The sequence below is a fragment of the Pocillopora verrucosa genome, chromosome 3 (genome assembly GCF_036669915.1).
Source record: "Pocillopora verrucosa isolate sample1 chromosome 3, ASM3666991v2, whole genome shotgun sequence".
NCBI classification, from domain to species: Eukaryota; Metazoa; Cnidaria; class Anthozoa; order Scleractinia; family Pocilloporidae; genus Pocillopora; species Pocillopora verrucosa.
In genome coordinates, this window is record NC_089314.1 from 1122888 (window position 1) to 1136106 (window position 13219).

The 13219-nt window shown below is 36.9% G+C and overlaps 1 protein-coding gene across 1 annotated transcript; it reads left to right on the forward strand.

Annotated features, from left to right (window-relative positions):
- Positions 1 to 1294: 1294 nt before the first annotated feature.
- Positions 1295 to 12762, forward strand: LOC131780215 (uncharacterized). The gene is given in 7 exon segments (XM_066164170.1): positions 1295 to 1581; positions 2205 to 2319; positions 3670 to 3989; positions 4595 to 4775; positions 9632 to 9637; positions 10098 to 10414; positions 12589 to 12762. Coding segments are annotated over 7 exon segments (1392 nt in total). The 5' UTR covers positions 1295 to 1302.
- The last annotated feature ends 457 nt before the right edge of the window (positions 12763 to 13219 follow it).

A 13219-nucleotide genomic window follows, 5' to 3' on the forward strand; every position in this document is an offset into this window, starting at 1 on the left:
TTTAATAAAGGGATGTTGCGCTGCCCATGGGCTAAATTAAATCTACGTGGCGTGTGGACCTGTTCGGACTGGCCGAAATTTTAGGCCGTTATTCGAAAAATTTGACTTGTTTTAACTGGAGGTTGTTAAGACTAACCAATTATATCAGTTTTTCCTATCTATATTGTGTCCTTTTAAAAGTGTCGGAATATTTGTATATTTATATTTATTTTGCCTAGTGGCCAACTTGATTATGACGGTTACACATTTTATCCTTGCTATCCGGTATAGATGAACTATGGACTGGACCAATGGACCCTTGGACCATTAGACCATTTTTGGACTATTTTGTTTTAACTTTAAGTATTCATGGAGGGGTGGAGGGCGGATACTTTGACGCTTGTACTAGTTAATCCGAAAGACTTAATTAGTTTATATGGAGCTAGAAGGAAAACAAATCATTAAAAGATATAAAGTAATATTTAAAAACGGTGAAAAACACCGCTTGCAGTTGATGGTGAATAACTTCAAGTGGCATTTTTTTTTTCATATCTTCATTCTTTCAATAGAAGATTCAGAAGATCTGTTATCACAACTTTCGCTTTTATGTTTCTTGTCAAGGACTTAAGTATAGCGATGATAAAGAATCGCATCTTTCTAATAAAGTCTGGGTTCATGGCGCGTAATTATAATTTTAAAAATAAATAGAAATAAGCACCTTCTCATGTCTCATTTTTAAAAGGAGAGCTGGCTCGAGGAACAATGATTTGATTTAGCTTCTAGAGGCAAGAAATAGCTCGCTGGCCAAGTCTAGAATTTTTCTCACATTTATTGGTAAGCATGAGACATTTTCTATGATAACTTATTGGACAGAGTAAGAACTTAATAATTGCGAAGAGCATCCATTTCATTGTTTTGTATAACAGGTTGTCAAAAATAAACAAACTAAATGATGACTTACATTATTTACATCGGGTTTTGAAAATGTCTGGCTATAAGAGTTACTTTTCACTGATTTTCAATTTTAGCTCTTTAATTAGTCAAGATTCAATTGCAGACCCTCACCGCCTGTTGAATTTAACTGAAAACCTATTCGATAACGGACGTAATGGTGGGATGACACCTTATTAAAATTAACCTCTTTTGAGTGCATGGTTATTAATATAACATGTGTTTCATTCAATTAGTCGGAAACTTAGTGGAGACCAACTTCGACAAGAAGGCAGAAAAGTTGACCATATTTTATAAGCTCTTGCTATGGTGTTCCGTTTGTGCCTTATTTTCTTTGGCGTCTTGTATTTGTCGATCACGGCCAAGACACACATGCAAACTTCTCTTTACCGAGATTACAAAACAAAATATGGAAAATTCAAATCAAATCAAAACCAAAGTCTCTTGGTCACAATTGCAAGGTCGCACTTTCTGAAAGATGATCTAGATTGTTCATCCAGCTGTATTGGGGATACCAAGTGTTTGTCATATAACATAGCCAAATCTCCAGACTCTAATGGCATCTATATATGTGAGGTGTTGGCCACAGACATGTACAGAGCTAAAGACAGACTTCGAGCGAATTCTAGCTTCCATCATTTTAGCCCAATGGTGAGTGGTAACACGATAAGGCGTCGCTCAGAACAGTTTAGTTTTGTGTAGTCGACGTTCTTTTCATGCTTTTCGTGTTAGCTTTCGAGGGAACAATGAGAGTGCGTAAAATTATTTTTCCTCTCAAGTTCCACATAAGTAATAAACAGAGAAGTGGCTAAAATTTATCATTTGGATAAATTTTCCTTTTTATCTTGCCAATGCTATCGACATCAAAGCTAATGTCTTTATCTGATGCTAAAAAGGGTTAAAAGGTAGAGAGCATATTTTGCTCTTAGATAAGGTCAGGATGTACTCGGGCGACACACTAGGAATTCTGAGAAGTACTCCCCACAAAGGTCAAAGACCATTGACTCAAACCATTTTTTTGTTCAATGAAACCAAGGTTTTAATGAAAAAGTGCTCTATTTAAGGAACTTTGGCTTTGTGGATTCATTCAGACGTACAGTTTCGTTTCATTGACTGGATATATATGCATTCTCTGGTTACACAACATATCATGGAGCTGAAAATTGTGTTTAACAACTGAATAAATAATTAATCATTTACCTCTCTTTTCTATGCTTGGAAACGAGAAACGAGACTTCAAAGAGGCTGTTTGAATATTTTTTTTAATGATACAGTCGCCATGTGAGAGCTCGCCTTGTCAGAATAACGGAACATGTATTCCTGACTATTTGGGGAATTCTTATTCCTGCACTTGTGTGTCATATTTCAATGGAACGTACTGTGAAACTCGTAAGTATGCCTTATCTTGCAAATATTCTGAGTTATTTATAGCATTGTATGCGTAATTATTCCATTGTCGTACTCTGGAAGGAACCGTCGGCCATAAAACGGCCAAAAACTTATAAATTTCAACCATTAGTCGTAAATGAAATCAACCGTAAAAATGTTTCTGGTGACCACTATGGAAAGATATTAACCGTTAGCCGTAAATTGACCAAATGTTAAACTATTAGCCGTAAAAGCCATCACCTCATTGAAACCCTCTTAAGTGATTAATATAATTTGGGTAATGTGGTTTTGTAAGTGATAACTGTAATACACTGTATACCAACCTCCTGGTTTAATTTTGTTTCAATTAGTTGTTGTGTAGCATTGCAACAGAATTGCAGTATTTACTAGAGTAAAGTATACAAAGGGAAAAGTGTTGCGGCAAAAAATTGCTACTTAGAGGGCCTTTAGAATTATTGGTATGTCGTGATTCAGTTCCTTTACCCAACTCATTTTTATCAGTAATCTATCTAACATTGGTCTAATATTTAGAAAGTAAAATTCGTCAAGAAGACGGTGGGTACTAAAAGCCGAAACGTAGTTTACCAAGTTGCAGTTGGTTTAAGTTTTGGATCGGAGAGAGGGTGCTAGAGTTAATGCAATCGCGGAAAACGTCTGGTCTCATCTTTAAATGCTATGACTGATTCAAAGATAAGCTTAGCAATCAAAATATCTGAGTGCATCGATGTTCAGCGTGTTTAAGGCACACAGTGTCTCAGGCTCTCCGCATCTCCGCTTGCCGAGAGCCTGGCGCGAGTTAATGGATGTTTGACTGTCATGAGTCGACTCAACCCTTTTGGTTGCTTCCCGTATGGTCGCGGGACATAGCTTGGCCTGGGCTCTTGCGCCAATAAATTGTGGTCTGAAATAATATCAGCTGGGATTTTTGCAAATTCTTTGCTTCATCGTGTATTCGTAGATCAAAGTGCCAGTGCTTGATCACTGCACGAAACAATGATGATGATAATAATAATAATAATAATAGTGATAATGATAATAATAATAATAATAATAATAATAATAATCACGATTTACTTTTCGCTTAAGTTCCAAAGTTCTGATTTAAGAGATTACAATTTAAGAAAATAAAAAAATAAAGCTGATTACACCACAGTCATAAAGTAAACGCCCGTTTAGAAAGATACATCTTAAAGTTTCTTTTAAAATTACTTAAGAGGAACTTTTCTGAAAGGCTTTGTCACCATATGTTTTTTAGTTGGAGATTGGTATAAATAAAACTTGTTGTGAAGTAGATGTGAGGGGGGTAGCTAATGTTTGTGTTTGTTCGCTACATTTGGATTTTTTTTTCAGCCAAACCCTGCAATTTCGACTTTGAAAATGGGATAGGTGGCTGGATAAGGAGCGGTACAGCTTTTAATAATCAGCCGACATACGGCGATAACCCTACGGCGCGCTTGAGAGAGTCTGCAAACCAACAGGGCAACTGGTGGATTGGAACATTTGAAAATCGTCCATCTATTGATACACCCGCGGGACACGCTCAAGACGATGCTCCTCAGGGATATCTCACTTCCCCGTCCTTTAAGATCAACGGAAAAAGTGTTGACTTTCTTGTCGGTGGAGGTTGTGACATTAACATAGTTCGAGTAGAACTAGTTGTCGGGATTCAGGTAAGAGAAAATACCTCTCAAATACCTCTGATAGCTTTCTCAGGTTAATGAAGCGTTATTCAAAAGTGCTGAAGATAGTCGTTTTCAGGACTAGCTACCATTCCATGGACGATCGTGCACTTCCCTTGCCCTCACGAACCATTCATAAGATGACATGTCATGATACTTGTTGGCTGATTTTTAGCTTTGGGAATACAGATGCAATAGATTATCTGCGGATTTTATCGATATGCTCCAAATTTGCACAAATGGTTTGATCCTTATTCCTCCTTTTGGGAGGAATAGGGATCGCACGTTAGATTCGAACCACTTGTCTCGGACAAGATACTTTACTGTCCCAGTGTCTCCTTCTAACTTAAAAACAAAATTGACCCAGCGAGAATCTATGCGAATGAGGTTCTAAAGCAAAAATCTTTCATCTTTTCCACGCTGTTGAAACAACTTGGCCTTCTCGCAATGTTAACGCCATCTGTGCGGTCCTTTGACAGCTAGGAAAGAAGTAAAATGTTTTTGATGTAAGTATGATAAGCTTTGCAACCCTTGTCAAGGTTTTTTGATACAACCTATTGTGCTGTCTACGACAAATTTTTCTTTATACATTTTAGGTTGTCAAAACTGTCACTGGTACTTGCTCTGAGACCATGAACCGTGCGACTTGGGATATTGAGCAATTTATTGGTCAAATTGCACATGTCAGACTTGTTGACGCTGGCTCCTCGGCCTGGCATCACATCAATTTCGATGATCTTAAAGGAGACATTAGCTGTGAATAATAACTCATGATCTGTCCAGTCAGATATTAAATAAGCCAGCTGAGATCATCTGCTATTGCACATAGCACTCCAAAAGTTACAAATAACCTTCTGAGTAGCTTTATTTCTTAATGCAATTATTTGTATCGCAGGCCGACGGCCTTTTATACTTCCTATGATAGGAATGGCTTACCTTTTTTTTTGCATCTAAGCTAACAGCCGAGAGTGAAAAGTTGAAAACTCGGCCCCATTTCAAAGGTAAACGGAAACAATAATATCAGAAAAAAGGGCACTGTGATTTTTGGTAAACAGGAATCATACACATCCTTCGAAAAAAACCTCTTCACTTCTATTAATTAAGTATGTTTTCGCTCAGGATGTCGAAAAATTACAAATTTACTATTTTTTTTCACGGGTATTCTCACTGTGACAACGAAAGTACATTCATCTTTATTCTCAATCGAGCCAGACCAAAATATGTGTGGTCAGGGTTTTTCGAAAAAATACTTTTTCAGTGTTTATTTCATGTTGTTTTTCATTTAGAGATTCGTTATTTAAAAATAAATGAAAACTTGGTTTTGCTTTCAACACGCATGCTCTTTAATTAACAACTAGGAAGGCCTTGAATTCTTCCTAACTCCCATATACTACCTGCTGGCAGTTTGCCTTGTTAACATAACTTTGGGTGATTAAGGAGAATTAAACCAGATTTCAGAGTCTTAGCAGAATGTTGCCAATTTTTATGTTTGTTGATTTCTTGTACTAGTTTTTCATGTGCCAGCATGTTCGGTCTGGGTTAAACTTAAGTCTGTGGCAAATATAGCCAGGGAGAGGATCCTCTGAAGGTGTGTTTGCCGTACCACCCCTTTTTTCTCGGTGCAAGGTAAAAAGAATCAAAGTAATTGACTAAGTTGGAAGTCTTACATAATGAGTAAACCTAATCTCTTGGTCACAGCACTAAGGCGGGTGGTTTTAATCTACCTGTTTTGCTGCCTAAGGCTACTGATTACGTAGTACTGTTTTTTTGTTTTTTTAGTTCCTTACTATCTGTTTATGTTTACGTGACATGCAGTCCGTGACAATCTTGTGAAAGCAGCCGTGTCAAAATGAAGAAATCTGCATTCCTAACTTTGAACGAAACTCTCATCACTGTCACTAAAAAGCGGGATCTGCAGTAATTCACTGTGAAGTTGTGTAAGTTGTGAACAAAGTAAAAGGAATGTGTTAAACAGCTTTTGCTCCTTTTTTCATACGTCAGATATTGAAATCCTCTCCCTCTCCCTCTAAGTAATGAAGGAGGGTCTTCCTCTGTGTTCTTTCATAGCAGGTTGGCTGTAGTAGCGTTAGATTATGCAATATGGGGCGCTTTGGGAAAAATTTTCATAAAAAGCAACAACAGCAAACTTAGACGGGGAAATTTGAGTAGAAAATTCCATTATACTAAAATTGCCAATTCATCCATTCTAAAAATTACCCTAAATAGTTCAAAGTAAATGGATGTGCCATAAAATCTTTGTTATCATTGATGTTCTGCTCAGCAAATAGCGGCTATTTTCATCCTCTGCTTAGTCAGTGAAGAATAGTGAAAAGCTAAGTGCACACACAAAAAAATAACAATCGAAACCGTGGCGTCTCCTTGTTTTTCTTTTCCTGAAATGACTTGGATTATACCCTTACGTCTCTGCTCTATGATCCCTTGAAATAGTCTGCCCGTGACCCCCTGCGCTGAAAACTTGTGACAACTGTCTTCTGCCCAAGTACTGCGAAGCAATAGCCCGTTTGCTGTAAAATGAACAAGCTCTCATATTTCGCTGAAATATCCGAAAGTTGCGAAAAAAAAGCGGTGATCCTTTAAGGGCAATTTTTCCTCGTTAAATAAATAAGTCTCGTCGATCATTTACTTCAGTTTATTGATGTTGTGGTAGACCTTTCTACGCTGCTGTTACTACAATGGTCGGTTTCTTGCATCCAAGATTTTTCGTATTTATGATTCTTTGAGCTTATAGCTGTGAGTGGAAAACTCAGCTTCACATACATAACATGATATTTCATTCAAGATGCGAGAAGTCAAAGAAAAATGCATCTTAAAAAGGAATGACAGAGGTAAGCCCTTTGACGTGTCACTTTAAAAGAATAGGAAAATAAGAACGGGAGTCAAACTCTTAAAAGTGTCTCTTTCATTCAAATAAAGTTCATGTTGAGTGTAAGAATTTTCCTCAAGATGTTAAAAATGTCGCAGTTGGACTATGATCATAAAATGTGCAGCTGTTTTACATACAAGAAAATCCAAACGACTCAAAGGGCTTCCCTTGGAGCTGTTTGTTGGTCAAATGTGGTCTGATAACTTTGCAGAAATGATTAAAGATGGCACAGCCCTTCAAGCTGTTTTGAACAATTTCAGTGTTCAACTTATTACTCATGCTTCTCTTCCTGAGGAGACAAACACAATATGTTCTCCTTTTATGGGTCACAGAGTATTTTACCACAATAGGCTGTAATTTCGTGGTCTGATTGGCCAATTTGCCTTCGTCGATAACAGTACAGCCAATGTTGTTCGCGTCAACATGTCACGCAATGGTTACGCACTAAAGAATTGTTTAATTTCGACGTTGATGTTGGGGTTAAAAACAAATCGATAGTGGTTTAGAGTGGTCTCCACTCTTATTTGTCATCACAGTGGACAAAATGTTGTGGACTTACAAGGCGCAGCTGTGATGACGAATATCGTTGTCGATTAAGAGTACAGCACTGCCAATTATGGTAAATTACACTATAACCCATAGAAGGAGAAATGATTGTGTTTGTTATCACAAAATGTCGCCGCAGATTCCATTTCTTAGTCCATACTGCTAGCTGATCGCTATCGTATGGTAGCTCCTACTTAAAGCGATTTTTTTCAACATTTGCCAGTTCCCGTCGTATCTTAGTGTCATCGGCGAACATCCGAGTGATTGTGGAGATGTTTGATGATATGTCATTGACGTATGTTAAGAAGAGAGTATGATTATTTTCGCTCCGAAACATTACAAATAATAGTCTTTTTCAGCGATATCGTTAGTGTAACACCAAACGATGTATATTTATTGCTAACATAAATCAAACAAGACCAAAATCTATAAAGTTAGTGGCTACGAAAAAATCTGCTTTTTTTTTGTTTAACCTTTCTTATTTTTTTGCTGTATTTCATTCATTACTTGCCTCTTTCATTCAAAATTAATGAAGTTTTTGGTAGTTACTGCAAACACATTCACTAATTAATATCAACAGAGTTTATTTCAGGAATCTCTCTTCACCCTTGGATTAATTAACAAAGCTAGCTATTGTAACAGCTGCATGGAAGACTTGAGCAGATTTCTAAGGTTTTCCAACAAAGTTATCCTTCTTTTCCAGTTATGGCGGTCATCAGCTTTGTTTTTATTTTGACGTTCCTTCTGGTTTTCAAAGTCTCCGAAAACGGTCGGTCCTTACAACCTGGCGCTCTTCACCGAGACAAAAACCTACAGATTATGTATGGTAACTTTAAAGCTACACTTCATAAGCATCTTTCCGCAACAGTAATCGCAACTATCCTAACTAAGGACGAATTTCTATGCTCGTTCAAATGCATCACTAAAAACGAATGTTTCTCGTACAACTTGGCAACATATCCAGATAATGGTTTCTACATTTGTGAATTGCTGGACACAGACAAATACAGAGCCAGAAAAGAACTGAAAGTGAGTTCTTCTTTTCACCATTTCAGTCCAGTGGTAAGTTGTAGTTCATTTAAATTGCCTTGATATTCCTAATTATTGCTGTCTTTAATGTGAAAAGTAAAATCTTTATTACAGCTAGTTTCATTATTGATTCGATGGCAGATGACTGCTGGTAAAACTTTTAGGTTCCCACAGAATACTCAGAAATGTTATAGAAGCCGTCGACTATTAAAATAACCCCAACAATTTTGGGGACCAAGCCTTAATCAAGAGACGTGAAAAAAAAAAAAAGAAAAAAAAAGAAATGAAAAACGATGTTGTTTGATGTCTCCTGATAACGAATAGACACCTACAGTCCCTAATATGCATATCTTCAGTATGCATGCTATCTTCGGGCGGTTTGTATGTACTCTAACCTTGGGTGATTAAGAGAGAACCTGATTTTATAGCATTACCAGATTAACCTATGAACACATTCTGCGAAATTTGTTTATCGCAGATTTTATGCAGATTGTCCTCCATCCGAAAAATTATCTCTCCGAAGAAAAAGATCCTACATGACATTAAAGATGTCGTAGAAGTTCACCTCATTAAGTCCGATAACTTCTCATTTGAGTCAAAATATATCCGTGCAAAATTTTTGTGATACGGGTATGCTATCTTTATGTAATTAAAAAAGGAAACTGTAGAGGTCAAAATTTTTGGCAGATGTTTATAACAGTAAATGTTAGTAAAATGACGTGTTGATACTTCAAAACCAGACTTGCATATTGTGATGAGGTGCAAATCAGGATTACATGTATTACCGGTCGTTCATTTATATTCCCCCAGTGTCAGCTTTGCATATTATTGTCTTTTAGGGGAAAACCACTCTAGCTGGCGGTTTTACGTTTGCTGTACGGCCATAGTAAGGATAATCGGGAGTAAAATCTTTGAAATCCCTGCGGAATTCTTGACTCATAATCTCCTTTCAACTGAGTACAAGTTAAAAAGAGCTGAGGTGATTATTCGTTTCAAAGGTCCTTAATACCACAGCTAAACCTAATTTACCGTTTACGTTCACATCAGCAGGTGGTGTTAATCTACCTCTTTGGCTTTTTCAGGTTACTATATGAATGGTGTTGTCTTTGTTAGTGTTGATTTTCAGTTTTCTTTGCTTTTTGTCTCTTTTTACCCGACAGTCATTATGTGAAAGCAGCCCGTGTCAAAATGATGGAACTTGCATTCCCGACTTTGAACAAAACTCTCATCAATGTGACTGTAAAGCAGGATTTGTAGGAGTTCACTGTGAAGGTATGTGAGTAGACTGGAAGACATGTTTTAAAAAGACTCTAGCAAAACTAAAGCTGAAGCTTCAACTTGCAGCTTTTGCTACTAATGTTTCATACCTTAACTTGTGGAATCCTGTATCTCCCTAACGTTAGGATCCACTTTGAATTATCAATCCAGTTGATAAAATAGAGTTGTACGGTAGTAACTTCAAACAATGCAACACCACAGTTTCTTAAGATTCTTGCCCCTTTTACACTGAATGAACGGTTGTGAAAGGAGGTCTAATATCTCTCACGAAATATCCTCGGTGAAATCTACCTATTCAAAGAATCACCAGCACAATTTTGTGAAAAGCCGCTGAAAATCTTCTAAAGTCTGTTTTTTTAAAGCTTGCAAGTTTGACTTTGAAGATGGCATCATGGGCTGGATAAAGACAGGAACAGCATTCGATAATCAGCCGACTTTTGGCGACAACCCAACGGCTCGTAACAGAGGTCAACCCTCTAATCACCAGGGTGATTGGTGGATTGGTGGAAGTGAAGATCGGCCAACCATAGGAACACCAGCAGGACAAGTACAAGGAGATGGACCCCAGGGAACTCTGGCCACGCCTTCCTTTATTATCATCGGTCATCTTATTTCTTTTTTGATTGGGGGAGGCTGCGATATTAATGTTGTTCGTGCGGAGTTAATCGTTGACAATCAGGTGAGTATTGGAGTATTGGATCGTAATATGAATGATGCCTTTCTGTCTCTACACATTTATCTCTCGCAATATATTTGGCAAATGTCGACGTTCGATCGATCAGTAATAGATCGCAGATGATGTCAAACGTAGCAAGAAGGAAAAAATGGCAAACGACGCACAGCCGGGTGCCTCTCTGATGTTCTTGCAACATTTTGATGTCTGTTGTGATATTACATGCGACATACAATCTATCTGCTTTATTTAATTAGAGGCGAAATGTAGCTGATGGTGACGCCATCTATGCCTCAGACTTTCGAGTAATCTCGAGTAAGAACCAATCAATAAATACATATATACATGGTACGTGGTTGCCCGCTCATCAGGGGATTTATTATTACCTTGGACAACGTAATAAGATAACCACGAAATAGGCTTGTAGGGTTGAATTTGTATTTTATTTGTCTTTTTCCTTCCACAATATATATATATATAATCGTTGACTATATATATATATATATAACTAACTGCAGACAGTACTGTTTCGGCCTTCTGGGCCTTATCAATGCAGTGCTGATGCTAAGGTGGAGGTAAGGCCATACAACCACCCCAAGTGATCTCACATATGTGGGATCATCTAAGCCATGCCAGAGCCGGAGTAAGACCTTTGACCTTTTATTAAATAATAATAAGACGTTTGACATAAGAAATTTTAAGATCGAGATTACGTAAGACAACAAAGGTCTAATATATATATATAAACAGCGAAGAATTGGTATTCCTAACGATGGTTTCCCAGTAAGAGGATCTACAGGATACAATGTCTCGACGTGAATTTGTCCTTAAGTGTACTTTAAGGACGTAACGAAGAGGCCAACTCTTCACTGTTCTGGACGTTTAATGCACGACGTTTAATGCACGACGTTTCGGCCGTTCGGCCTTCTTCAGGTTAAAAATTAAAACATAAAAAGCTATTTACAATGATTGCGACTTATATACAGAACAGAAATTTTAAGATTGAGGTTACGTAAGACAACAAAGGTCTAAATTTCAAACTGAGAAGGGTTAAAGGGTTAAACAATGACAGGTAAATAAAGAACTATAGGTGACATGTGAATAAAAATAAGGTGAATATAAATAAGTGACAAAAATTAGAGAGAAAAAAAAATTTAACTTAATTAGTAGTGTTTACTCCGGTGTAACAAGGATCCCAGGAAAGGGTCATTAAACCGCAATAATAATTTCCCCTCTAAGACCCCTTTTTTTTTAAAAACCGATGACAAACATAACGAAGAGGCTAACATTATTTATTTGGCCACTTGTGCACAATGAAATTGATTTGAGAAATATCATGTCATTAAAATGGATGGCCAATTCACAAGTTCTTTTGTTCTTCAGCATATTCGACTTATGGTCACGAATTTTACTTTAAATTCAGTCGAGGTGGAGCCTACGTATTGCAGGTTGCATTTGTGTGTGTGTGTGTGGCGTTACCTCAACTCTTCCGTTGTTTTATTCGACCTAAAAGTTATGAAAAACCTAGAGGTGGCCAAACCCATATTTATTTAAAGATTGAATTATTTTCATTGGAGCATCCTTATGTAACTCACTTTATAATAATAATAATAATAATAATAATAATAATAACGAATTTTTATACAGGATTGAAAAACCCATCAGTGTGTAACACTGTTGTCCTTGGGGTCCTGTCAAAAATAATAAATAAATAAATAAAATAAAATTTAACAAGATATAATCATTGATCTTAAGGTCTAGAAAAGCATACAATAAAATGAAAAAAAAAAAAAAAATTAAAAATTAAATAAAAATGCTCTGAAAAGGATACCTATAACCACGTTTAGATAGAATTTAACTAAAATAATCTCGCAATTTGTTCTTAAATTTCAGTCTCGAATCTAACGACCTTAGTTCAGCAGGCAGGTTGTTGAAAGTCTTTGCTCCTTGGTAATAGAAGCTCTTTTTACCAAATTCTAAACGAACTTTGGGTAATTTCACTGATATACCGTTATTCCTAGTGGTCTCGATTTTCCTAGTGGTCTCGATTTTCAAGAGGGTGAATTCACCAAGAAAACAAATTAGCCGGCTTTAAACATTCGCAAGCCTAGAGTATTCTCAAATTGATTCCAAACTTTCTATCGCATTTGTTAAAATTAATAACTATTGTCGTTTCACAGGTTGTGAAACAAAGCACCGGAAGATGTATCGAAACCTTGACTCAAGGGACATGGCATGTACAAGAATTTTTGGGAAAGCGTGCTTTCGTTAAGCTGATTGACATCAGCTCTGGAGCCTGGGGCCACATTAACTTTGATGACCTTAAAGGGAATATAAGCTGTGGACAAGTATAAAGCCGCGAGTTAAGATAAAATCTGAGAAGAGCTTATTTACAGCTTCTTTTCAGCAGAAACACAGCCAAGACACTGGAAACCCCATACATATTTCATTGTACGGGGAAGTCCCTTTAGTTATCACCGTAGCCACATATAATCTGGCCTCCTCAGAATAATTTCGAAAGCATCTTGTCAAAATAACCAACTTGATACCTATTATATAAATCCTTGTTTGTATATATCACACAAGTTAATGTGGCTTTTCACGCGCGCTGATTGGCTAGTTCGGAAATGAATAGCAAGTACTATTCATCTTCACTTTGGTGAATAATTGAAATTATTATAATCGTTGCTTTTATTATTATTACTAAGGTCTCTCATGAAGGATATGTCTATAAGTTTGATAGTCTCCTCGATAAAATGCTCGACCAGTGTAAATAGATCGTTCTCAACGACTTCGTTAGCTATATTGGCT